The following is a 27,073-nucleotide window of genomic DNA, read 5'->3' as shown; positions in this document are numbered from 1 at the left end:
GCAGTGACCAGGTATTCCACTGGCAAGCTCCCCTTAAGCTGTACAACTCCCAGCACTTGGTGTTAGAGAGGGGCATTGCCTGATTTCTGGGAGGAGGTTGGCTACATGCCCACCCACCCACAATACAGTACCACGGCCATGTCTAGAAGCATAGAGTTGTACAGCACAGGAGGCCATTCAACCCATCAGGCTTGTGCCAGCTCTTTGAAACAAGCGATCCAATTAGTTCCATTTTCCTGCTCTTTCCCCATAGCCCTGCAAATGTGTTCATTTCAAATCTTTATACAATCCCCTTTTGAAAGTTACTGTTGAATCTGCTTCCACCACCCTTTCAGGCAGTGCATTCTGGATCATAGCAGCTCGTGGCTTAAACAAAATTCTCTTAATCTCCCCTCTGATTCTTTTGGAAATTACCTTAAATCTGTGTTCTCTTCTGGAAGGAGAACGATCCCAGCTTCCCTCATCTCTCCACATAACTGAAGTTCTCCCCCCTCATCCCTGTGTAAATCAGGTTTCTGGCAAGTTCCTGGCAGGACTCATGGGGTCAGTTTCCTCCCTCACTATGTGTAATTTCTCCAGCAATTGCAGAGGAGGTACAAGTGAGAATTGATTCACACTTGCAAGCGCAGGTCCAATGACGATCTTTTTCACTATCCGACTCTCAGTTGACACAGTGTAACTTGCATTGAGTGTTCAGTTATTATAATCAGCTTTATTACATAAGAACATAAGAACTAGGAGCAGGAGTAGGCCGTCCGGCCCCTCGAGCCTGCTCCGCCATTCAATAAGATCATGGCTGATTATTTCGTGGACTCAGATCCACTTACCCGCTCTTTCACCGTATCCCTTAATTCCTTTATTGTTCAAAAAGATATCTACCTTAGCTTTAAAAACGTTTGCTGAAGTAGCGTCAACTACTTCACTGGGCAAGGAATTCCATAGATTAACAACCCTCTGGGTGAAGAAGTTCCTTCTCAATTCAGTCCTAAATCTGCTCCCTCTAATCTTGAGGCTATGCCCTCTTGTCCTAGCTTCACCTGCCAGTGGAAACATCCTCTCTACTTGTATCTTATCTATTCCCTTCATAATTTTATATGTTTCTATAAGATCCCCCCTCATTCTTCTGAACTCCAATGAATATAATCCCAATCTACTCAGTCTCTCCTCATAAGCCAACCCCCTCAACTCCGGAATCAACCTAGTGAACCTCCTCTGCACCCTCTCCAGTGCCAGTATATCCTTTCTCAAGTAAGGAGACCAAAACTGCACACAGTACTCCAGGTGCGGCCTCACCAGTACCTTATACAGCTGCAACATAACCTCTCTGCTTTTAAACTCGATCCCTTCAGCAATGAAGGACAAAATTCCATTTGCCTTCCTAATTACTTGCTGTACCTGCAGACCAACCTTCTGCGATTCATGCACAAGGACACCCAGGTCCCTCTGCATAACAGCATGCTGCAACTTTTTACCATTCAAGTAATAATCCTTTTTACCGTTACTCCTACCGAAATGAATGACTTCACGCTTATTAACATTGTATTCCATCTGCCAGACCTTTGCCCGCTCACTCAATGTATCTATGTTCCTCTGCAAAGTTTCACAGTCATCTGCACACTTTGCTCTGCCACTCACCTTAGTGTCATCTGCAAACTTTGACACCCTACACGTGGTCCCCAACTCCAAATCATCTATATAAATTGTAAATAATTGCGGTCCCAACACCGATCCCTGAGGCACACCACTAGTGACTGATTGCCAACCAGAGTAGCACTCATTTATCCCCATTCTCTGCTTCCTGTTAGTCAACCAATCCTCTATCTATGCTAATACTTTACCCCTAACGCCATGCATCCTTATCTTATGCAGCAGCCTCTTGTGCGGCACCTTGTCGAAGGCCTTTTGGAAATCTAGGTACACCACATCCACTGGGTCCCCATTATCCACCTTGCTCGTAATGTCTTCATAGAATTCCAAAAGATTTGTCAAGCATGACCTGCCCTTCATGAACCCATGCTGCGTCTGCCCAACGGGACAATTTCTATCAAGATGCCCTGCTATTTCTTCCTTGATAATAGACTCGAGCATCTTCCCCACTACAGAGGTTAAGCTAACCGGTCTATAACTCCCCATCTTTTGTCTACCTCCCTTTTTAAACAGTGGCGTCACATCTACTGTTTTCCAATCTGCTGGGACTACCCCAGAGTCCAGCGAATTTTGGAAATTTACCGCCAGTGCACCTGCTATTTCTCCCGCCATCTCTTTTAGTACCCTGGGATGCATTCCATCAGGGCCAGGAGACTTATCAATCCTTAGCTCCATTAGCTTGCCCAACACTACCTCTTCCGTAATAATGATTGTTTCCAGGTCCTCACCTACGTTCGTCTCTTTGTCAATTACTGGCATGTTATTAGTGTCCTCCACTGTGAAGACCGATACAAAATACCTGTTCAATGCCTCGGCCATTTCATCATATCCCATAACTAAATTCCCCTTCTCATCCTCTAAAGGACCAACGTTTACTTTAGCCACTCTTTTTCGTTTCATATATTTATAGAAACTTTTGCTATCTGTCTTTATATTCTGTGCTAGTTTTTTCTCTTGTTCTATCTTACTTTTCTTTATAGCTCTTTTTGTGGCTTTCTGTTGACCTTTAAAGTTTTCCCAATCTTCTAGTTTCATGCTGTTTTTGGCCACTTTGTATGCCTTCTCTTTCAATTTGATAGCCTCCCTTATTTCCTTAGACACCCATGGCAGATTACCCCTTTTCTTCCAGTCCTTCCTTTTCACTGGAATATACTTTTGCTGAGCACTTTGAAAAATTGCTTTGAAAGTCCTCCACTGCTCGTCAACTGTCCCACCATAAAATCTTTGTTTCCAGTCTACTTTAGCCAAGTCCTCCCTCATTCTATTGTAGTCCCCCTTGTTCAAGCGCAGGACCCTGGTATTGGATTTTATCTTCACACTCTCCATCTGTATTCTAAATTCAACCATACTGTGATCACTCCTTCCAAGAGGATCCCTAACTATGAGGTCATTAATTATTCATGTCTCATTACACAGGAATAGATCTAGGATAGCTTGCTCCCTCATCGGTTCCATTACATACTGTTCAAGAAAACTATCACGGATACACTCAACGAACTCCTCCTCAAGGCTACCCTGACTGAGCTGGTTCGACCAATCTACATGTAGATTAAAATCCCCCATGATAATTGCCGTACCATTTTTACAGGCATTAGTTATTTCTTTGTTTATTGCCCGCCCCAATGTGATGTTATTATTTGGTGGCCTATGGACTACGCCTATCAATGACTTTTTCTTCTTAGAGTTTCTAATTTCCACCCAAATGGATTCTTGCTCATTCTCCATAGAACCTGTATCATCTCTCAGCACCGCCCTGATGTCGTCCTTGAATATCAGAGCTACACCACCTCCCTTACCTTCCTGTCTGTCCTTCCGAATAGTCTGGTACCCCTGGATATTTAACTCCCAGTCGTGACCAACCTGTAACCATGTCTCCGTAATGGCTACCAAATCATATTTATTCACGATGATTTGTGCCGTTAACTCATCAACCTTGTTACGAATGCTACGAGCATTCAGGTAAAGTGCCTTTATGCTAGCTTTCTTACCCTCATGATTTCCAACATCTCTAATAATAACTCCTGAGTTATCCTTCCTTTCTGCTTCTTTCATAGTCTGCCTTGAACTTAAACCCTCCTGCACACATGTTAACCTGCTGCTTACCTTTTTATTTAACATCATACTCCCTGTCGTTTTCCCTTTCCCTTCCCCCCCGACTCACTAGTTTAAAGTCCTAGAGACCACCCTATTTATTCGTTTCGCTAGAACACTGGTTCCAGATCGGTTCAGGTGGAGACCGTCCCATCGGTACAGATCCCCCCGGTTCCAAAACTGATGCCAATGCCCCATGAAATGGAACCCCTCTTTCCCTGGCTCAAAGGTGGTCCAAGCTGTCGATGTTAGTTGTTTTGAAATAATTCTCATGGCAATAATCTATTATTGTTCAGTATGCTTTGCCATGATTATGCCATTCCTGATATGTTAGTTTGCTTTCTATACAGAGCAGGGACTGCATGCAGCATGGTTCACCCACTGAGGGCGAGGTCATCCAAGTGCGATGGACTGACAATCTGGTGTACAGCGCGAAGTTTATTGGTTCCCAAGTCAGATACAGCTATCAGGTAAGCTTTAGATCACTAAAATAAAAGCAAAATACTGCAGATGCTGGGAATACTCAGCAGGTCAGGCAGCATCTGTGGAGAGAGAAGCCGAGTTAACGTTTCAGGCCTGTGACTTTTCATCAGAACTGGAAAAGATTAGCAAAAAATAGGTTTTAAGCAAGTGAAAGGGGATGGTGTTGGTGGAGAAGACAACAAAAGGAAAGGTGTGTGATAGAGCAGAGGGCAGGAGAGATTAAATAACAAAGCTGTTATGGGACAAAGGCAAAGAGTGTGTGAATGCTTGTGAAAGTCAAAGCATTAGTCCAGAGGGAGTGTTAGTGGCAGAATTTTTTTTTATTCATTCATGGGATGTGGGCGTCACTGGCCAGGCCAGCATTTATTGCCCATCCCTAATTGCCCTTGAGAAGGTGGTGGTGAGCTGCCTTCTTGAAGCGCTACAGTTCATTTGGGGCAGGTATACCCACAGTGCTGTTAGGAAGGGAGTTCCAGGAATTTGACCCAGTGACAGTGAAGGAACGGCGATATAGTTCCAAGTCAGGATGGTGTGTGACTTGGAGGGCAACTTGCAGGTGATGGTGTTCCCATGTATTTGCTGCCCTTGTCCTTCTAGTTGATAGAGGTCGCGGGCTTGGAAGGTGCTGTCTAAGGAGCCTTGGTGCATTGCTGCAGTGCATCTTGTAGATGGTACACACTGCTGCCACTGTGCGTCGGTGGTGGAGGGAGTGAATGTTTGTAGATGGGGTGCCAATCAAGCGGGCTGCTTTGTCCTGGATGGTGTCGAGCTTCTTGAGTGTTGTTGGAGCTGCACTCATCCAGGCAAGTGGAGAGTATTCCATCATACTCTTGACTTGTGCCTTGTAGATGGTGGACAGGCTTTGGGAGTCAGGAGGTGAGTTACTCGCCTCAGGATTCCTAGCCTCTGACCTGTTCTTGTAGCCACAGTATTTATATCGCTACTCCAGTTCAGTTTCTGGTCAGTGGTAGCTCCTAGGGTGTTTATAGTGGGGGATTCAGCGATGGTAATGCCGTTGAATGTCAAGGGGAGATGGTTAGATTCTCTTTTGTTGGAGATGGTCATTGCCTGGCACTTGTGTGGCGCGAATGTTACTTGCTACTTATCAGCCCAAGCCTGGATATTGTCCAGGTCTTGCTGCATTTCTATACGGACTGCTTCAGTATCTGAGGAGTCACGAATGGTGCTGAACATTGTGCAATTATCAGCGAACATCCCCACTTCTGACCTTATGATTGAAGGAAGGTCAGATGAAGCAGCTGAAGATGGTTGGGCCTAGGGCACTACCCTGAGGAACTCCTGCAGTGATGTCCTGGAGCTCAGATGATTGAAGCTCCAACAACCACAACTATCTTCCTTTGCGCTAGGTATGACTCTAACCAGCAGAGATTTTTCCCCCTGATTCCCATTGACCTCAGTTTTGCTAGGGCTGCTTGATGCCATACTCGGTCAAATGCTGCCTTGATATCAAGGGCAGTCACTCTTACCTCACCTCTTGAGTTCAGCTTTGTCCACGTGAAAAACAGGCACTTGGTTAAAAAATAAAATAATAAAAATTTAGAAAAATAGAAAAAAAAGCCATTCATGCTCCGAAATTGTTGGACTCAAGGTTGAGTCCACAAGGCTGTAGAGTGCCTAATTGAAAGACCAGGTGCTGCTCCTGGAGCTTGCGTTGATGTTCACTGGAACACTGCTGCAGGCCGAGGACAGAAATGTGGGCCTGAGAGCAGGGGGAGTGTGTTGAAATGGCAAGCAACGGGAAGCTCAGTGTCATGCTTTTGGACTGAGTGGAGGTGTTCCGCAAAGCGGTCACCCAATCTGTGTTTGGTCTCCCCAATGTAGAGGAAACCACATTGTGCTCAGCGAATACAGTATACCAAATTGAAGGAAGTACAAGTAAATCGCTGCTTCGCCTGGAGGGCGTGTTTGGGGCCTTGGATGGTGAGGGGAGAGGAGGTAAAAGGGCAGGTCTTACACCTCCTGCAATTGCATGCCTTCACATCCAAAGGATCATTCTCTGCCATTTCTGCCACCTCCAGCGTAATGCCACCACCAAACACATCTTCCCTTCCCCCCCACTGTCAGCATTCCAAAGGAATCGTTCCCTCTGCGCACGCTTGTCCACTCCTCCATCACCCCAAACACCTCATCCCCTTCCCACAGCACCATCTCATGCAATTGCAGGAGGTGTACCTCCTCTCTCCTCACCATCCAAGGCCCCAAACACTTCTTCCTGGTAAAGCAGCTATTTACCTACACTTCCTTCAATTTAGTATACTATATTTGCTGCCCACAATGTGGTCGCCTCTACATTGGAGGGACCAAAAGCAGATTGGGTGACTGCTTTGCGGAACACCTCCACTCAGTCCGAAAGCATGACCCTGAGCTTCTGGTTGCTTGCCATTTCAACACATCCCCTGCTCTCATGCCCACATTTCTGTCCTTGGTCTGCTGCAGTGTTCCAGTGAACATCAACGCAAGCTCAAGGACCAGGACCTGATCTTTCGATTAGGCACTCTACAGCTTTGCGGACTCAACCTTGAGTTCAACAATTTCAGAGCATGACTGGCCTTTTCTTTCTATTTTTTTATATTTTATTTTATTTTTTTAACTATGTGCCTGTTTTTCATGTGGACAGAACTGCTCATTATTCTGCCATTAACGCTCTCTCTGGACTAATGCTTTGGCCGGAATTTTCCCTTGACTGAAAAGTTGATGGCAAACCCACCTCCACCTGGCCTGAGGATCTGGACTGCATTTTGCGGTCCACAGGCCTTTAATTGGTCTGAAGCAGGACTTCCACCTCATTGAGGCAGGCAGTCCCTCCTCATGGAGCTGCCGGCCAATCAGCGGGCCGGCTGCTCTTTGTGCCACTGGAAACGGTGGCCACTGCTGGGACTGCAACCCAGCCATTGGAAAGAAGATGTCGAGGAGCCTCGGAACGAAGGTAAGTCTTTGGTGCCTCGTCGGGGGTAATCGGTCAGGCCCCGGCGAGGCAAAGGTAGTCAATTGGGGGGAGAGGGGGGGGCATGTTGGGTGTTGGGCATGGTTGGGGCAGCAGGGGCAACCCTCCACCGGGCACAGGGTGCCTGATCATGAGGCCCACCCCGCCCCCCCCCCCCCCAGGCTGTCAGAAAGCCACCTGCTTTTGACAGGCAGCTTCTCTCAGGTCTGGGCCGCTCGAGCAGCCACAGGTAAAATCCCTATGACGGTGGGCAGAGGCCCTTAAGTGGCCACTTAATGGCCTTGATTCCTGTTTATCGCCGCCGCCGCCCTGCATAAAGTGGCGGTGTGAGCGGGTTGGGAAGGGCCCCCCAAACCTCCTGCTCCATTTTATGCCCCCCCCCCCCATCCCCTCCACCTTCCCGCTCTTTGTGGGGGGGCGTAAAATTCCGTCCTTTTGTCCTTCACCACAAGTATTAACACGCTCTTTGCCTTTGTCCCATGACAGCGTTGTTATTTAATCTCTCCTGATCTCAGCCCTTTTTTTTTTTTAGAATTAGAATATTACAGCGCAGTACAGGCCCTTCGGCCCTCGATGTTGCGCCGATCATCTGACCTACACTATTCCATTTACATCCATATGTCTATCCAATGACCACTTAAATGCCCTTAAAGTTGGCGAGTCTACTACTGTTGCAGGCAGGGCGTTCCACGCCCCTACTACTCTCTGCGTAAAGAAACTACCTCTGACATCTGTCCTATATCTTTCACCCCTCAACTTAAAGCTATGTCCCCTCGTGTTTGCCATCCTCATCCGAGGAAAAAGACTCTCACTATCCACCCTATCTAACCCTCTGATTATCTTGTATGTCTCTATTAAGTCACCTCTCCTCCTCCTTCTCTCTAACGAAAACAACCCCAAGTCCCTCAGCCTTTCCTCGTAAGACCTTCCTTCCATACCAGGCAACATCCTAGTAAATCTCCTCTGCACCCTTTCCAAAGCTTCGACATCCTTCCTATAATGCGGTGACCAGAACTGCACGCAATACTCCAGGTGCGGCCTCACCAGAGTTTTGTACAGCTGCATCATGACCCCGTGGCTCTGAAACTCGATCCCCCTACTAATAAAGGCTAACACACCATATGCCTTCTTAACAGCCCTATTAACCTGGGTAGCAACTTTCAGGGATTTATGTACCTGGATACCAAGATCTCTCTGCTCATCTACACTACCAAGAATCTTCCCATTAGCCCAGTACTCTGCATTGCTGTTACTCCTTCCAAAGTGAATCACCTCACACTTCTCCGCATTAAACTCCATTTGCCATCTCTCAGCCCAGCTCTGCAGCCTATCTATGTCCCTCTGTACCCTACAACACCCTTCGACACTATCCACAACTCCACCGACCTTCGTGTCATCCGCAAATTTACTAACCCACCCTTCTACACCCTCATCCAGGTCGTTTATAAAAATGACAAACAGCAGTGGCCCCAAAACAGAACCTTGCGGTACACCACTAGTAACTAAACTCCAGGATGAACATTTGCCATCAACCACCACCCTCTGTCTTCTTTCAGCTAGCCAATTTCTGATCCACCTTACCTTTTGTTCTCTTCCCCACCAAAACCTCCCCACCCCCCCACCCCTTCACTTGCTTAAAATCTTTTCCAGTTCCGATGAAAGGTCACAGACCTGAAATGTTAAATCTGCTTCTCTCTCCACAGATGCTGCCTGACCTGAGTATTTCCAGCACTTCCTGTTTTTATTTAAGCTTTAGGTCACATCCTTCGTGACACAGCCATGCCCACCAGTACCATGTTTGTCAAACGCCCTTTCTTTGCTCAAATAGCCATTGTTTTAAAACAAGATAAAAAGATGACTTTGAATTATCAGGGGCCCACACCGCGTCTCTCTTTCCATGCGGGGACAATCTTTATTTTTAAAGTTTTAGCTTTCCAGAACTGGAGCCCAGTCCATCTTGCTGACCTGCTTTAGAATCTGTCTTGCCTCTTCCTCTGTGGTTTTCCATTCTTTGCAAAGATTTTTCTACTTTTCTATAAATTCTGCTATAAACCTGGTTACGAGCTGGGCATGGCTGAGAGAGAAATATTCCAGGTTATAAGGTTTTTCGAAGGAGAGGGAAATTGGTAAAGAAGGAGGAATAACAATCTTGCTAAGGGACACTAATACAGCCTTAAAAAGATAGGATGTCGGTAAGGCTAAGTAGACAGTAGAAATGCTATGGGTAGAATTGAACAATGGAAAAGGATGCAAGACTTTGGTGAGAGGTGTTTATAGACCTCCAAATAGCAATGATAAAGTAGTGGGATACATAAACATAGTGAACAGAGAAACTTGTTGCAAAAGCAGGGTAGTTGTAATGAGAGGCTGTAATCTTCACAAGATTCGGAGAGGCAACACATTTCTTGAGTGAATTTGGAACAGTTTTCTGGAACAATATGTTCCTCAACCAACAAAAGAACATGCCATATTAGATTTAGTAATGTATAATGAGTCTTTAATTAGTCAATAATCTTAACAGTAAGGGAACACCTAGCTAACAGTGACTATAATATGATAAAATTTGATACTAGGTTTGAGAGAGAGACAGATGAGTCATGAACCAAGGTTTTACATTTAGGTAAGACTGACTTTGCAGAGTCAAGGCAGAAATCGGCCACAGTAGACTGGGCAGAAGTACTAACTGATAAAACTACAAATGAGCAGTGGGAGGTGTTCAAAAAAAGTATGTGGTAGACTACAAAACCTTTATGTACCTCTAAAGGGCAAGAGCTGTACTTGTGTAATTAAACAGCCTTGGCCAACAAGGGAAGTGAGAGCTAGAATAAAACTAGAAGAAAGGGCTTATAAAAAAGGCAAAGTACAGTAGCGATCCTGTGGATTGGGGGAGATATAAAGAACAGTAAAGGAATACAAAGAAAGTGGTAAGAGCCACAAAAAGGAATAGGACAAAAGCTTGTGAGGGATATCAATGACAACACGAAAGCTTTTTTTCACAAACATTAAGAAAAGGAGGGTGGCTAAGAGTAGTGTGGGCCCCTTATTGACAGATACGTGTGATAGTGTAATTGGAAGTCGGGAAATGGCAGACTTACTGAATATATTGGTTTTGACAGTAAAGGATGTGAATAAAGTAGCAGAGGTACAGGGAAACTAAATCAAGGGAAGGAACTAATTAGATTTAATATAACTTTTAAAATAAAGTTGATGATTTAGAAACTAATGAGAATACAGTCTGACACATCTCCTGATTTCCATCCCAGGGTATTAAAAGAAGTAGGTGAGGAAGTTGTTGATGTATTAGTCATGATTTTCCAAAACTCTTGATTCAAGAATTGTCCCCTTCATTGGAAAACTGTCAAGTCACCCCATTATTTAAGAAGGGTAAGAAAGATAGACTAATAGGTCTAATAACATCAGTTGTGGGTAAGTTACTGGAATCTTTAATTAGGGACAGAGTGACTGAGCATTTGGTCAAATATGAGCTGATCAGGGAGAACCAGTATGAATTTCTAACAATAGGTCATGTCTAATGAACCTAGTTGAATTTATTGAGATAACTAATGTGGATATTATGTTATATGGACTACCAGAAGGCATTTGATAAGGTTCTCCTGTGGGCGGCACAGTGGCGCAGTGGTTAGCACCGCAGCCTCACAGCTCCAGCGACCCGTGTTCAATTCTGGGTACTGCCTGTATGGAGTTTGCAAGTTCTCCCTGTGACCGCGTGGGTTTTCGCCGGGTGCTCCGGTTTCCTCCCACCGCCAAAGACTTGCAGGTGATAGGTAAATTGGCCGTTGTAAATTGCCCCTAGTGTAGGTAGGGGATATGGAATTACTGTAGGGTTAGTATAAATGGGTGGTTGTTTGTCGGCACAGACTCGGGCCGAAGAGCCTGTTTCAGTGCTGTATCTCTAAATAAAATAAAATAATGAGATTGTAAACAAAAATGAGTGCATGGAATTGGAGGCAAACTATTGGCTCAGATAGAGAATTAGTTAGAAGGTAACAGACAGAGAGTAGGCATAATGGGCATGTACTCAAGTTGACAGATGTGACTGGTGGTGTCCTCCGGGGATCTGTACTAGGGCTTCGGCTTCTCACTATTGAGAATGGATTAGATGAAGGAATAGAGAGCACTACAAGCTGTCTAGATCTTTGTGCTTTTCCAATTCTGGCCTCTAGCGCAACACTGATTTTAATTGACGGCCTCTCTATATCGCTGTCCTCTTTTAAGGTGCTTCTTAAACCTACCTCTTTGATCAAGAGTTTGGTCATCTTTCCTGAATTTTTTCTTTGATTTATTGTCAAAAATGGTTTTATTCATAACGCTCTTGCTAATGTGCCTTGGGACATTTTACTATGTTAAATGCACTATATAAATGCTAGTTCTTGTATATCTAAGTTTTCTGACTATAAGTTATCTGGCACAGAAAATAGTGTAGATGGAGGACAAAGTTGAAAAGGGACATTAATAGGTTAAGTGAATGAGCAGAGCTTTGGAAGATGGAGTTCAATATGGGAAAGTGAGAGATCATCAACTTTGGATCTAAGAAAGATAGATCAGAGTATTTTCTAAATGTTGAGAAGCTGGGACCTGTGGATGAGCAGAGTGCTTTAGGGGTCCAAGTATAGAACTCACACTGTCATCTACCTGACAATGTGGGAAAGTTGCCCAAGAATGTCCTGTCCAGAAAAAGCAGAACAAATCCAATCTGGCCAATTAGCAGCTCATCAGTCGACTCTCAATCATCCTCAGATTGGTGGAAGATGTTGTAGACAGTGCTATCAAGCGGCACTTGCTCAGCAATAATCTGCTCACTGATACTCAGTTTAGGTTCTGCCAGGAACACTCATCTCCAGACCTCATTACAGCCTTGGTCAAAACATGGACAAAAGAACTGAATTCCAGAGGTGAGGTGGGAGTGACTGAACTGACGTCAGTGGGAATTGGCAGTTGGTGGGGGGATGGGGGGGTGGGCGGCAGGGAGTTCGCCACTGGCTGCAGTCATACCTAGCATAAAGGAACATGGTTGTCGTTGTTGGAAGCCCATCATCTGCAGCAATGTCCTGGGGCTGAGGAATTCTTCAGGTACTTCATCAATGACCTTCCCTGCACTTTAAGGTCAGAAGTGGGGGTGTTTGCTGATTATTGCACAATGTTCAAATCCTCAGATACTGAAGCAGTCCGTGTCTGCAAGTAGCAAAACATGGACAACATTCAGGCTTGGGTTGATAAGTGGTACGTAACATTTGTGACACACAAGTGCCAGTCACTGACCATCTCCAGCAAGAGAAAATCTAACCATCTCCCCTTGATGTTCAATGGCATTATCATCGCTGAATCCTCCACTGTCAATATCCTGGGAAATACTATTGACCAGAAGCTTAACTGGACCAGTCATATAAATACTGTGGCTACAAGATCAGGTCAGAGGCTGAGAATTCTGCAGCGGGTAACTCACCTGACTCCCCAAAGCCTGTCTGCCATCTATGTACAAGGCACACGTCAGGAGTGTGATGGAATTCTTGCTACTTGCCTGGATGAGTGCAGCTCCAGCAACACTCAAGAAGCTCGCCACCATCCAGGACAAAGCTTGATTGACACCCCATCCACCACTTTAAACATTCACTCTCTCCACCACCAGTGCACAGTGGCAGCAGTATGTACCATGTACAAGATGCACTGCACCAACTTGCCAAAGCTTCTTTCGACAGCACCTTCCAGATCCGCAACCTCTACCACCTAGAAGAACAAGGGTAGCAGGTACATGGGAACACCTGCAAGTTCTCCCCTAAGTTGCACACCATCCTGACTTGTAACTATAATGCCATTCCTTCACTGTCGCTGGGTCAAAATTCTGGAATTCCCTGACAGCACTCTGAATGTACCTGCATTGCATGGACGGCAGCAGTTCAAGAAGTTGGCTCACCACAACCTTCTCAAGTGTAATTAGGGATGGGCAGCAAATGCTGGCTTTGCCAGCAACACCCATGCCCCATGAACGAATTTAAAAAAAAGCTAGTGGAAAGGTAGGATTTTTTTTTTAAAGGGCGAATGGAATGTTGGCCTTTATCTCAAGAGTGCTGGATGCAAATGGGTGGAAGTTATGTCGCAGCTGTATAAAGCTCTTGTTAAACTCCATCTGAAGTATTGGATTCCATTCTGGGCATTGCTCCTCAGGAAGGAGGTATTGACCTTTGAGAGGATGCAATGCAGATTCACCAGAACGATATGTGGGCTAAAAGAGTTAAACTAGGAGGACAGTTTGCAGAGACGAGACTTGTATTAACTTGAGTGTAGAAGATTAAGGGGTGATCTAATTGAGATGTTTAAGCTGATTAAAGGATTTGATAGGGTAGATAGAGAGACTGTTTCTCATGGTGGAGAGTCCAGAACACAGGGGTATAACCTTAAAATTAGAGCTAGGCCGTTCAGGGCTGATGCAGGAAGGCACTTCTTCACACAAAGGACAGTGAAACTCTGGAACTCTTTCCATCTCACAAAAGCTGTTGAGGCTGGATCAACTGAAAATTTCAAAATGAGATTGATCAATTTTTGCTCAGCAAGGATATTAAAAGTTATGGAACAAAAGACAGGTAATGGAGTTAAGATACCGATCAGTCATGGTGGAAGATGCTCAAGGGGCTGAAGGACCTAGTCGTGTTCCTGATTAAATTTTGGAAGTTGCATAACTATTAAAAGAAATAGAGTGAAGAGCCAAGAATACAGTAGAATTGGGAAGAGAAGGAGAGGAGTTAAATTAGATCCAGAATACAGTGGTTTTAAAGGCCTGTTGGGTACCGTGAAGAAAGGGGTGACTGAAGGAGTTGAGTAGTTATTGAGCTGTATGGTCCCGGAAGAGAATGGATTAGACTGGATAATGAGGCGATTCGTATTAAATTCAACACTGAGGGGGAAGCAAGTGCAAAGAAATCTATTCAGAATTTAACAGGAACAAGCAAGGACTGTTGAGAGATTTACTGATTTTTGTTTTATTCTTTCATGGGATGTGGGCATCGCTGGCAAGGCCAGCATTTGTTGCCCATTCCTAATTGCTCTTGACTACTGAGTGGCTTGCTAGGCCATTTCAGAGGGCAGTTAAGAGTCAGCTGTGGGTCTGGAGTTATACATGTAGGCCTGAACAGGTAAGGACAGCAGATTTCCTTCCCTAAAGGACAATTGATGATAGTTTTATGGCACCATTCAATTCCAGATCTTTTTTATTAACTAATTGAATTTATTAATTAATTGAATTTAAATTCCACCAGCTGCCATGTTGGGATTTGAACCAGTGTCCTCAGAGCATTATCCTGGGCCTCTTGTTTGCTAGTTCACTGTCACTACCACTACGCCATTGTCTCCCGCATAAGTATAATTGTTTTTTATTCGTTCATGGGATGTGGGCATCGCTGGCTAGACCAGCATTTATTGCACATCCCTAATTTCCCTTGAGAAGGTTGTCGTGAGCCATCTTCTTGAACCACTGCAGTCCTTGGGGTGTAGGTACACCAACAGTGCTGTTAGGAAGGGAGTTCCAGGATTTTGACCTAGCAACAGTGAAGGAACGGCAATATAGTTCCAAGTCAGGATGGTGGTGGCTTGGAGGGGAACTTGCAGATGGTGGTGTTCCCATGCATCTACTACCCTTGTCCTTCTAGGTGGTAGAGATCGTGGGTTTGGAAGATGCTGTTGAAGAAACCATGGTGCGTTGCTGCAGTATATCTTGTATATGGTACATGCTGTTTCCACTGTGCATCGGTGGTGAAGGGAGTGAATGTTGAAGGTCGTGGATGGGGTGCCAATCAAGCAGGATGCTTTGTCCTGGTTAGTGTTGAGCCTCTTGAGTGATGGTGGACAGGCATTGGGGTGAAAGGAGGTGATTTACTCTCTGCAGAATTCCTAGCCTCTGACCTGCTCTTGTAGCCACAGTACTTATGTGGCTGGTCCAGTTCAGTTTCTGGTCAATGGTAACCCCCAGGATGTTGATAGTGGGGGATTCAGCAATGGTAATGCCATTGAACATCAAGAAGAGATGGTTAGATTCTCTCTTGTTTGAGATGGTCATTGCCTGGCACCTGTGTGGCACAAATGTTACTTGCCACTTATCAACGCAAGCCTGGGTGTTGTTCGGGTCTTGCTTCATCTGGACACGGGCTGCTTCAGTATCTGAGGAGTTGCAAATGGTTCTGGACATTGTGCAATCATCAGTGAACATCTCCACTTCTGACTTTATGATGGAGGGAAGGTCATTGATGAAGCAGTAGGGCCCAGGACAAAATAGGGTAATGCAGCTAGTGATGGGAGGAAGGCTTCTTTATCAGGAGGAGGAAGCACAGACTTAGTAAGAGACTTTCCCATTCAACATCACACTAGTGCACCCTTAATTGACAAAATCAAGAGAATAGCCTGAGTACCTAGTTGCTCAATAATGGTACATGTTGAAAGCCTGGAGAATAATCAGGTAATGGTGTGTTTTGTTTTTGCTGAAACGTCTTGATATTAAAACTCTCCTCCCTGTTTTCAAATCCCTCCAAGGCCTCACCCTTCCCTATCTCTGTAACCTCCTTGAGCCTCACAACCCTCCAAGATATCTACACTCCCCTAATTCTGGCCTCTTGTGCATCTCTGATTTTAATTGCTCCAGCATTGGTGGCCACACCTTCAGTTGCCTAGGACCCAAGCCCTGGGATACCCTTTGTACGCCTCTCCACCCTGCATTCCTCCTTTAAGACATTCCTTAAAACCTACCTCTTGGACCAAGCTTTAGGTCATCTGACCTAATTTGTGGCTTGGAGTCATACTTTGTTTTATAATGGTCCTGTGAAGCTCCTTGTGATGTTTTATTATGTTAAAGGCACTATATAAATACAAGTTCTTCTTGTAACATCTTTGAAAATCATCTTTCCAGAAAAAACTTGCTGCAGTTCCATTCTCTGCCTCTAGTTTTCTTTAGCATGTTTAGAAATACTTCAAGGTGTAGCACTTACCCAGTGATCTACTGCCACCTAATGTCCGAAAATAGAATTGGCACCAACAACAACTTGCATTTCTGTAGCGCCTTTAATGTCGTAAACCATCCCAAGGTGCTTCACAGGAGCAGTTTTAAAAATAAAATTTAATGCCATACATAAAGATATGTTAGAACATGTGACCAAAAGCCTGGTAAAAGGGGTAGGTTTTAAGGCCTACCTTAAAAGGAGTGAGAGGCAGGACAGGAATTCCAGAGCTTAGGGCCTAGGCACAGCTGCCAATGGCAGAGCAATGAAATTCAAGGATGCACAAAAGGCTAAAATTGGAGGAACACAGAAATCTAAGAGGGTTGAAGGTCTGTAGGAAGTTAGAGGTAGGAAGGGGCGAGACTAAGGGATATGAAATGATGTAATGGTTTTTCTGCAGTATGTGTTCATTTTCCTGATTATTTGTTTGCGATTCAGGTGGAGTTTGAGGGAGGCTCTCAGCTGACTTTGAAGAGAGAAGATCTTTTCACACTGGATGAGGAGCTGCCCAAGCGTGTGAAAGCACGGCTGGTGAGTTCAAAGCATACATTACACATTGTATTACAATTTAGCTTGTTAGCTATCATTCACTTGCATATGCACCCCTGGTATGCGTGTATTGTCAAACTCTAGGCTAACAATTCTAAGTGACATGGACATTATAACATCTAGTTCAAACAGCAATGGTCTCTTGTTCTTACCCGAGTATTGCTGATAACAGTCTAGTACTGATACCTGGAAAAGCTGCACTGGTGGCCAACTTGAGACTGGTGCCAAAACTTGCCCATTTAAGGTGCCAGGGTTAGCTCACAATGCGGCTTGAATTCATTCTGTCCCCAAATAGGAGTCCAGTGCTGTTTAGTTGCAGCTTTTGTGTCCTCTGGGAGCCTTAGATTTGATTTGCGACACCAATTCAGGCACCTCTACAATGAAGGGCACACCATTATGATAAGTCACCCCAGAACTGAGATTCTTTGTCACACATTACAAGAACGAATGACTTGTATTTATAAAGCACCTTTCATGGATTCAAGCCATCACAAAAGATTTTACAATCAATCAAGTACTTTTGAAGTATATTCACTTTTGTAGGAAACATGGCAACAGTAAGGGTCCACAAACGGCAATGTGATAATAACATGTTCCTCTTTTTTTTAATGGTGCTGGTTAAGGGATAAATATTATGCAGGACTCCAAGAAGAACTCCACTGCTCTTCTTCAAATAGTGTCATAGGATTTTTTATGTCTACCTCCAACAGTGTAGCACACCCTGTATTCCTCCCTTCAGTACTGCACAAAATGTCAGCCTGGATTATGGACACAAGTCTCCAGAGTTGGACCTTGAATTCACAACCTTCTAATTCAGAGATGACTGTGCCGATGCTTGTCAAAACATGATCTGGCTTTGAAATATGGCCTTCTACCTTTATAAAAATTAGAATTTAGCTTCCTCAATGACTTACTGCATAGTGTTAGTGTGGAACAAAGCCATAGACACCAGAGGTTGCAGATTTGATTATTGTTTGCTGAGTTAGGTTATCTGGGGCTGCAGCAGTGGTGTGACAGTTGGTTTCAGCACTACTGTTTATTCCTACTTATTTCAGGGACCCATACTGGAAAGTGCTCTGACTCTGGCCTCTAGGGTGAAATGGACTGCTGATGTTCTCAGTCCAAGCTCATAGGAACAACCAGTTTGGCAAGGAGCCAGAGGATAGCCAGTGCCAATGGAACTGCACACTGATGAGAGTTCATATCTTCAGGGAGAGAAAGGGGGAAAATTAAACCATTAACAGAAAAAAACTTACTGTCCCTGTGCTCCCACAATAGCATTGAAGTCAAGTCACAGAGCGAGCAGTGCCATTCTGCTTGTAAGTGGGACATGTGGCAGAGTGTAGTATTTTATCATTTGTATATTTAAGAAGCTGATGACTTTTTTGGGAAATGGTAAAGCAGATGTGCATTGCTATTTGTAAGGTATCCTGGGCAGTTTGCCTCTGCTGCCCTTATCAGCTTTTTAATTCATTGCACATGACATTGCTTCTGAGATTCATGCTGTGCTACACATTTTATCAAACAAATATCACGTCTTTAACAATAATTGTTATAATCAAGGACTTGCTCATCAGTGCGACTCAATACCAGTTTTTCACTGAAACAAAATGTGGAGGCTTAATGCTTTTTTCCCCAACCTTTACACAAATAGGAGGAAAATTTTCTCTTGGTTGTATCTAGTGAAATTGTAAGTTATTTTAAAATAAAATTGTGTTTGCTGCAAATAACAACCAGAGGGAATGCTCACACTTCCCTAATGTGGTAGAAGAAGCCATTACAAGACAGAAAGAACTTCAGACAACACACACAGTCTCTTAAATGTGTGAAGGCCCAAGCTTACATGCAATAATAAATAGCGGATCAGATTCAGTGAAAAATCAATCTAGTTTCCAAGCTTCACTTACCCTAAAACAAGTGCTTTAACTCAATCTGGTCATCTCTCATTGGGATTTAATCATTCAATCGTATCTGGACCATCTAGTCTTGCTCATTTTAGTTTAAAATTGTCCTAATCTGACATATCTCATTCAACACGGCTCCATGTGCTTCAGTGGTTCACTCCTTTTGATCAATCTCAGTCAGTTTCAGTTTGGGTTAAACGCAATCTACGTGTCACTTTTGCGCTACTGAGGCATGTACAAGATGACTAATTAGTCAGTTAGTGAGGGTGAATCAAAGTGGGTTACTTAAATCAGTCTAATATGGATTTCAACCTTCAGAGAAAAAACATGTTTACTGATAGTAGTACATTTGATTCAAACAACTGTATGTTGGAATAAATCTTAGTTTAAAAAAATAAAGAAAGACTTGCATTTATATAGCGCCTTTCCTGACCACCAGATGTCTCAAAGCGCTTTACAGCCAATGAAGTACTTCTTGAAGTGTAGTCACTGTTGTAATGTAGGAAACTCGGCAGCCAATATGTGCACAGCAAACTCTCACAAACAGCAATGCGATAATGACCAGATAATCTGTTTTTGTTTACAAGTGTGGTGTCTAAGTGGTCTTAAGGTTAGATTTTCTGAAAGAAAATAGCAGGCAACTTGATTTTTTTTTTTAGCTCTACATTATTGGATTGGGAAAACATAGGTCTGCCAGTGTACAGCTGGAAAGATGGATGGGGCTGCTGGATTATTAAACCTCTTATGAGCAGAGCATCAGACACAGGCACTAAACTCTGCAGCAGGGAATTCAATTTGTCAAAATGTTTTGAAACAAACCTGGTTCAGTGCTTTCAGTGTGGGTTTAAAAAGGGAGGTCCTGAGATGGAGTTTAAGTTATGTGTTTAAAGAGGCACTTTATCAGATTGAGATATATTCTCGTGGGTTTAAAGAGAGATGTGCTCAGATGGAAATAAGTTCCAGGATATTGGGTATTTTGGTAATCTGATTCAAATACTTGTCTACTGTAGGGAAGAGTAAGTATAAACATTTCAGTTTTGTAGCAAATGGGGGTTTCAAAAAGAATAGGTCACAACTGCAAAAAGATCTAAGCTGCAATGTTTGATATCTCCATTCCTTATTAATCATTTATGCGTTCACCAGAAGAATGAATGGGTGGGCTCAAAGAATCAGTATTCTAGATAAAGTTTAAAAGAAATTGTATTTAATTTTAAAGTTATAAAATAAAAGGCAAAAGAGAGACTTGCATTTATATAGCACCTTTCACGACCTCGGGACGACCCAAAGCACTTTACTGCCGATGAAGTACTTTTGAAGTGTAGTCACTGTTGTAATGTAGGGCTAAGGCTAGTGATCCCTAATCTGGGCCATGTCATTATTGGGAGTAGGCAAGAGAAGGCTAGGTGTTTCTTGTCATAGTGGCCTATTACAGATCAGTACTGAGAATAGAAATCTACTGTCCCTCTTGAGAGACTATGAATAAACAAATGAGTAATTTGCCAAGAAGGAAGGAAGGAATCCAGGCAGCACAGGACGGCATCAAACATAGTCAAGCAACTTGGGCAAGAGAGAAAATCAGATTAACAGACCTGATTATGCTGTTTCTACAAATCCCCTGATTGGTCTCAATGCCAGGAGCAATTGGCTCTGCAGGACCAACATAATGGGATAAACTATGAAAGAAAGAGGGTGAAGAATGCTATAACAATCCAATGATGCCAAACTTGACTGCTGATTGCTAAGCCTCCCATTGCTCTATTGCGGTGTCTGTACACATGTGCTTTTGTCACATGCCATATCCACACCATTCCATCCTTCCTCTTGTGTTTATCTGATGCACCCACCCTACTTCAAATTACTATTATTGATACTTGTTTAACACGGCATGAGGAAAGGCTCAGGCTTGATTATGACTCCTTCGCCATGAGCCTCCAATCAAATGGCCTACTGACTCTTACATGAAGAATGGCCATGTAAAGGCACATTGCTGGGGCAGAGAATGCTACACCTGACCTCTGACTGCTTAATGCAGCTTCTGAGGGTGTAAAATCAAAAGTGCTGCATTTCCCCTTGATACTGTTTGCCAAAAATTCACCAAAAACATGGAGCAATTTAAAAAGAGCTCCACTTTCTGACCTCGAGTTTGTCTGTGGAGTAAATTGTTAAACTTATTTAGGCTAGTATAAAAGGAAATAGAAAAAAGGAATATTAAAGAATAAAGGTGCAGGAGAGTTGGTTAAGTCTGTGTATGTGGAGAAAAACACCACCATGGACTTGATGAGCCAAATGGATTGTTTCTGTTCTGGAACGTTCCAAGATTGATCTTGGCTTTTCCTGGAGCCAGTTTTATTTCACTACAAGCACTATGCTGCCACTCAGCGCATGAACCGAATCTGGGCATCTTTAAACATCGGAAAATTGCTTTGAGTTTCATTCATTGTTCAACCTGAATACACTCTAAAGGAGCTCCCTGACCAGCCTCAATCAAATGGCATGGCCATTCACTTGAAATTGTGATAGCAGAGACTCCACTGATGCAAAGTGAAGAATTGCTTCCGTTTTCCCGTCACCACCTTTTACTTATCTTTAACCCTGACTTTCATATTTATATAAACTGTTATTTGTTAAACAGATCTGAATTTCAAAAGTAGGAAATCACTGGAGAGGGATGCAGCTTCAAGCATTCCATTGGCAAAGTGCTGTCTTGGTTTTGCTGTAAAACATTTGATCTACTTCATCCCTCACATTCCTGTTTGTTTTACAGTCACCACTGATGAGCTCCCAACACGAGGATTTTATCTCAGGAGAGGAGGCTAAGGATGTTAAGAAGGCTCGGCCATCCAACTCCAAGTTCCTGGAAGACTACAGCCAGAAAGATTACACCCAGAATCCTGAATATCTTACATTTATGGAAAATCTCTTTCATTCACCGTACCAGCAGGGATATATTAATTAGGAAGATGCAATTTTGAGTTTTGGGGGATTTTGTTTGTTTGGGGTTTTTCAATGAAAAAAATGATTTTGTGCTCAGTAAATGGATTCAATTTAAACAAAAAAAAAGTTAAGGAAAGACTACAGTAAGTACTGTGAGCTATCTTCTGCGAAGGTGCTAAACAAATTCAGAATTGAACTACTGAATCTGCCTTGAAGTTTTAACCACATCTCTTGTACATAGAAAAAAAACTTGTGTGTGAGGTCCTTTCTTTTTGGAAAATCTTGGGTTTAAGAAAAAGGAGAGAACAAAGTGCAGCATTTTTCTAGCTTTTGTGTGTATCTCCCTGGCATATTTGAACCAAAGCAATATTTGCAATTGTTGTAGGGTGTGATAGTATTAATATGAAGGAAACCAATATCACTTCTTTGTCTGCAGCAAGGCAATTCTTCAGGTACAGTATTTTTTTGTTATTAGTAGGTGTAGGTGGATTTTGAAAATGTTTAAAACATAAATATAAAGACTGCATTCCCAAAATGGTTTAAATTTTTCTCTGAAGGCAAAAAAAATCCCTCTCCTTAAGACCTAGCATGCAACTGAGCACATGATGCATTGAATCCCTGCTTGGGAGGTGGCGTGTATTTCTGGCTCCTCGAACACTGTGGGTACACCAGCTGTAATGTTAACTTGTCACTCACTGGAATTTAGAACGTGCATGGTTTTCGGGTGGCCACGCACAGAAGAAAAAGAGCAGCTTTTTTTCTCCTAAGATGTTTTTGAACTGTTAATTTAAAATGTTGTTTTCTTGTGGGTTTTTTTTGCTTTTTTTATTTGTGTGGGACTAAAAGAAGAAGCTGTGGAGGGGGGAGATGAAGTTAGTAAGGAATTGAACACACCTTGTGTTCTATGGAGTCTGGTTCCAAGACTCTGCCAGATGATGTCTTTATTGTCAGGTTACGGGTTTGGGGGGAGGAGATGGTTCATACTTTTGTGTCTTCATTGCTTTTTAATACTCGGAAACTAGTTTGTACTATTTAAGGCCTGATCCACTATTGATTGCAATTGATGCTAAATTAAAGTCATTGGAGTTATAAAGTATTACCACAAAGCATAATCAGTAATCATCCATCCAGGGAAGCCTGTGTGTCCAATGTAATTCCCCCAGGCCATTAATGTTGGGTTGGTGTCAGTAATGTTTATCCCTTAATATGTGAGTTGTCAGAGGCTCAAAACTAAAACCTTGTCTTCCTCATCATTAACCAAAACAAACATGTTTTCACTTTCTGTTTAATTCCATTGAATCACTTTTTCTACAAACCATTGATTAATTTGGTAACCTCAAAAAACACACACATTTTGTTTATTAGAAAGCAATGTGCTTATTTGTATATATTTTAAAGTTATCTTTGTGTAGTTTTTTTCCTTGCGCAATATGAATTGTTTCATCTCAATAAGCACTGAAGTACAATGGAGTTGCTTCATTTAGCTGTGAATGATATCTCCTCATGGCTGGGGCACTCAACCCTGTGGTTCCCGTAAGAGAGATGGAGCAGGTTGAAGTTCAGCTGCCCCTGCTTCATTTTTGTGAGTTTTCTCCTTCCTTAGATGTGCCATCAAATAGAGGAAGTTGTAGAGAATCCAGACCTTTGTGGATTAATTAGAAAAAAAGTGCAAAACCATGAGAGGGACAAAACATTTCTGTAATTTTTTTTACATTCAGTGGTGTAGCAGCAGCTCGTCTTTATATAAGCGTAGAGCAGCACTTAGATCTGTTTAGAATGTTGTATGGAATCAATCTGTCAGGTCTCAGAATTAAGTGTTTAATTTGTTGGAGGGATTGGGATGACTCAGAGAATTTGTCTGCCATAATGGGTAGGCTTAAAACTTGGTGAGAGATGGGGGTATGAGTAAGAATAGAAATTAAAGTGTAGAAGATGATTGTCATCAACAGTGAAATACAGATAAATCATGTATAAAATGCATCATGCCACTGCATTAAACGTTTTAAATTATTTCTACTCTGTAAAATGTCTGAAGACTTAAAAATACTCACTCTTCATAAGTCCATTTGCAGCCTTTGCCATTAGGACTAAGATGTCTAGCTTAGAAGTATGGTAGCTGTGTGTTGAATGCAGTAGTAAATATGTATTTTCCCAGATAGATGTTGAGTGCAGGCTGATTTTTGTAATTCCAAGTGACTAAACTGCAAACTGTTCTCTTAAAACAATCACAGCAGAATGTGGTGAACTTGTCTTAAAAGGAGAGAGCCATAAAGAGCCCAAAAACAAATGAGAAAGGGAGATTAATGGGGACATGACCTGATCTGAAAGTGTTTAAAGGTTGCAGTTGTAGTCCGTATGTATCTCTGGGTGTTTTGGCTGTGTACTGTGTAAAATCATTCAGCAGTGAGACCTGTGCTGTGAGTTGTAGAAGATTTTTTTCTCTCTCTGAAAATGAAGATGGGCAGCAGTCCAGGACAGTTTTTTCAAACACAGTCAGTGCACTCAGCTCATTTGCTAATCCCCAATTGGATTTCCAAGGCAACCTGAAGCAAGGATTTGCTAGGTATTATTGTAATAAATTTTTAAATAAGTCTCACCCTGCTTTGGCCAGTCAGAGGAGTTGTACTGGTATCAATTCTGGGGAACCATCAATGAAGTAAGGAGTTCAGAGACCTGCAGTCATGTGGAAATCCAAGGAAATGATTAAAAATGCAGCCACATATCAAAAAGAAAGAGTGGTGGGTGTGAAAAATGACATTAGGGATGCAACATTTTATTAACCTGTTTAGAGATTAATTGTGTGTTAATATAGTTTGTGTTAAGAAAAAGGTACATGAGGAAACAATCTCTGATATTTCTGGTACTGTAGACAAGTGTCTTAAAGGTCCTGTTTTCAGATTGGTTGAAAATCTATTTTCATCCAAAATTGGCTGTTGGACAATTTATTCACTTAATTGGTTACGGTGCAAAAATTTTGATTATAAATTTTTGAAGTGCATGAATTGTCTATGAAAAATGTAAGAAAACCTGTACAGGAGGTAGAGTCATGACATTGGACAAAATGAGCAAATTCCAGATTTGCATACAGTCCATGAATGGGGCTCCATATTCTAATTGCTCCAGTTTTAACATTTACCTAGTCCAGTAGCACAGTCTGCTGCTGGGCTCAGTCAATAGCTGAGTCACACAGAAGTAGTTCTGCCCTTGAACTGTGTGGATGTAGCTAATCCCAGTCTGGATACCAGTATGGACACTAATTGGCCTGAGGAGTTAATACCTTCATGAGTGGGTAGATAGTTGGCAAAAATTAAGTCTAGACACTTCCCACCTTCATTATCCAACCAATTAAAATTAAAACTGCTGAAATAAGGGGGAAAAAATTCAAATTTGACCATCAATGGCAAATCTGAGAAGGTTATAAAATGTGAATTGATGCTCTAAGTTGGATAATTACACACTCAATGGATTGGACAGCTTCAACACATACTTGTATTGTGTGGTCTTCACAGCAACATTTGCTATATGACTCAGCAGAGCCCATGATGCACTGGCATCTTTGGAAATTACCCTGACTGACCTGGAGCTCAGAACAACTGACCCACAGCAATTGATGGTGGTCAAGTGTAGGACTCCCTGGTGCTCTGCTGGAGTGCATTTTTGGGGATGAAAGGCCTCATGGGTGGGAGATAAATAAAAATGGTTTTCTCATCAGCCAGTGATCCATATATCTTGTTAGTACCAAACCCCTAAAATTGACAGCAAAGTACAGACAGTTTGAATTTTTCTCACTGGTACCTGGGATGCAGTTGAATATCTGCTGTCTGTGATATTGTTGAGTAGTATTAATTAGTCTGTGACAATGAGGGCAATTCCGTTTCCCCCAAATCCTTTTTTCCTTATTATTTATATTACATCAGTATGAATGTAGTCATTAAAATGTAATGTTTTATGGTATTGTACAGTTAAAATGCATTTGATTAAAAAAAAAGTTTCTTGCAGTACCTGTTGATTTATTACAGCTGTGGGTTGCAGTGGAGGAAGGGAGAAAGTGATTTGCTTCATTCACTGTTTGCAAATACTGTACATTTTTATGAATTTGTAACTATGATTTAATGGAATTAGATTTGTTAGTTTTCAATGTCTCGTGCTTATGTTTTCCGATTGGTTTGCCCTGGGTTGGTAAAATAAAAGTGAAATGGCATTGCAGATCGAGTGTTCTAGCACAATCTCTATTGTGGCTTTTTAAACTATGAATTTTTCAGGTGATTTATCCAGCTAATAATCAGTTGGTACTTATGTTATTCTCTGCCACCAATTGTAAGATTAGATACACACACCCCATAGCTACATCTGTACACGTTATGTTAACTCTGTAATGGCTGTAGGGGTTAATAAGGATGAGGTCAGTCTTTGGGTGTTGATGAGATAAACAGTGCCAGACCAGGAACATGGGAGGAGGTCAGTTAACAAGTAAGAATGACGCCAGATAGTCTGGGGACAGAGGGGAGTGTGAATAATGAATAGGTTTCTCTAATATCAGACAGAGATAGGTGGGTGAAAGGCATGTAAGATAATTGGTGTAGAAAGAACAAATAAACAAAGTTAATACTAGGCATGCACAACTGGGGGAAGGGAGTAGCAACATCATTTGTTGTAATGACATATCAAGTAAAATGTAATGTAAATGGAACATAAATATGTAGTGGTATTACATTAGGGTGACATAATTAACCCTATAAAGAAAGAGAACCTTAGTGACTTTTACCTAGCCTTGCTTAGGCTAATGTAAGCTGCCATGATGACATGCTTTTAGCACCCAAAAAGTCCATTGCACATGATTTACTTCCAGTGCCAGCCTGAGGGGCAATGCATGCAATGGTCTTTTTTAATGTTTCAGTGCTTTCTGGTCCTCAATCTCATACTAAGGGAATGGATATATCTTATATCAACACTAGTGAGCTGAAGGTTTATAGAGTCATAGAGTTATACAGCACAGAAACAGGCCCTTTGGCTCATCGTGTCTGTGCTGGCCATCAAGCACCTATCTAATCTACTCCCATTTTCCAGCACTTGGCCCGCAGCCTTGTATGCTATGGTGTTTCAGATGCTCATCTAGATGATACTTAAATGTTATGAGGGTTCCTGCCTCTACCACCTCTTCAGGCAGTGTGCTCTAGATTCCAACCACCCTCTGGGTGAAAAAGCTTTTCCTCAAATCCCCTCTAAACCTCCTACCCCGTACCTTAAATCTATGCCCCCTGATTATTAACACCTCCGCTAAGGGAAAAAGTTTCTTCCTATCTACCCTATCTATGCCCCTCATAATTTTGTATACCTCAAAAGAAAAATGCCTGAAATTCAGATTCCAGCACAAGTTGTATTAGCTTTGAGTCAGTGACAGCAGGATGGTGAAGTGCAGTAGATGTGGTGTTCAGAAAGCATCTGGCGAGGTATCACACAGGAGTTTTTTTTTATTTGAACTTGGAATGTAGGCGTCACTG

At 42.6% G+C, this 27,073-nt stretch overlaps 1 protein-coding gene across 1 annotated transcript in view; it reads left to right on the top strand.

The window, feature by feature from the left end:
- The window catches only part of LOC137351457 (lysine-specific demethylase 4B-like), a 393,540-nt gene extending 367,774 nt beyond the window's left edge, over nt 1-25,766 (top strand). The window contains exons 16-18 of the mRNA XM_068015905.1: nt 4,089-4,208; nt 16,624-16,716; nt 21,403-25,766. Coding sequence (XP_067872006.1) covers nt 4,089-4,208; nt 16,624-16,716; nt 21,403-21,594 — 405 coding nt within the window. The 3' untranslated portion in view covers nt 21,595-25,766. The remainder of the gene's footprint in view (nt 1-4,088; nt 4,209-16,623; nt 16,717-21,402) is intronic.
- Nucleotides 25,767-27,073: the final 1,307 nt, after the last annotated feature.

Source organism: Heterodontus francisci, chromosome 36, assembly GCF_036365525.1.
Source record: "Heterodontus francisci isolate sHetFra1 chromosome 36, sHetFra1.hap1, whole genome shotgun sequence".
In the NCBI taxonomy this organism is placed as follows: domain Eukaryota; kingdom Metazoa; phylum Chordata; class Chondrichthyes; order Heterodontiformes; family Heterodontidae; genus Heterodontus; species Heterodontus francisci.
This window is presented reverse-complemented; position numbering and strand designations above follow the sequence as displayed.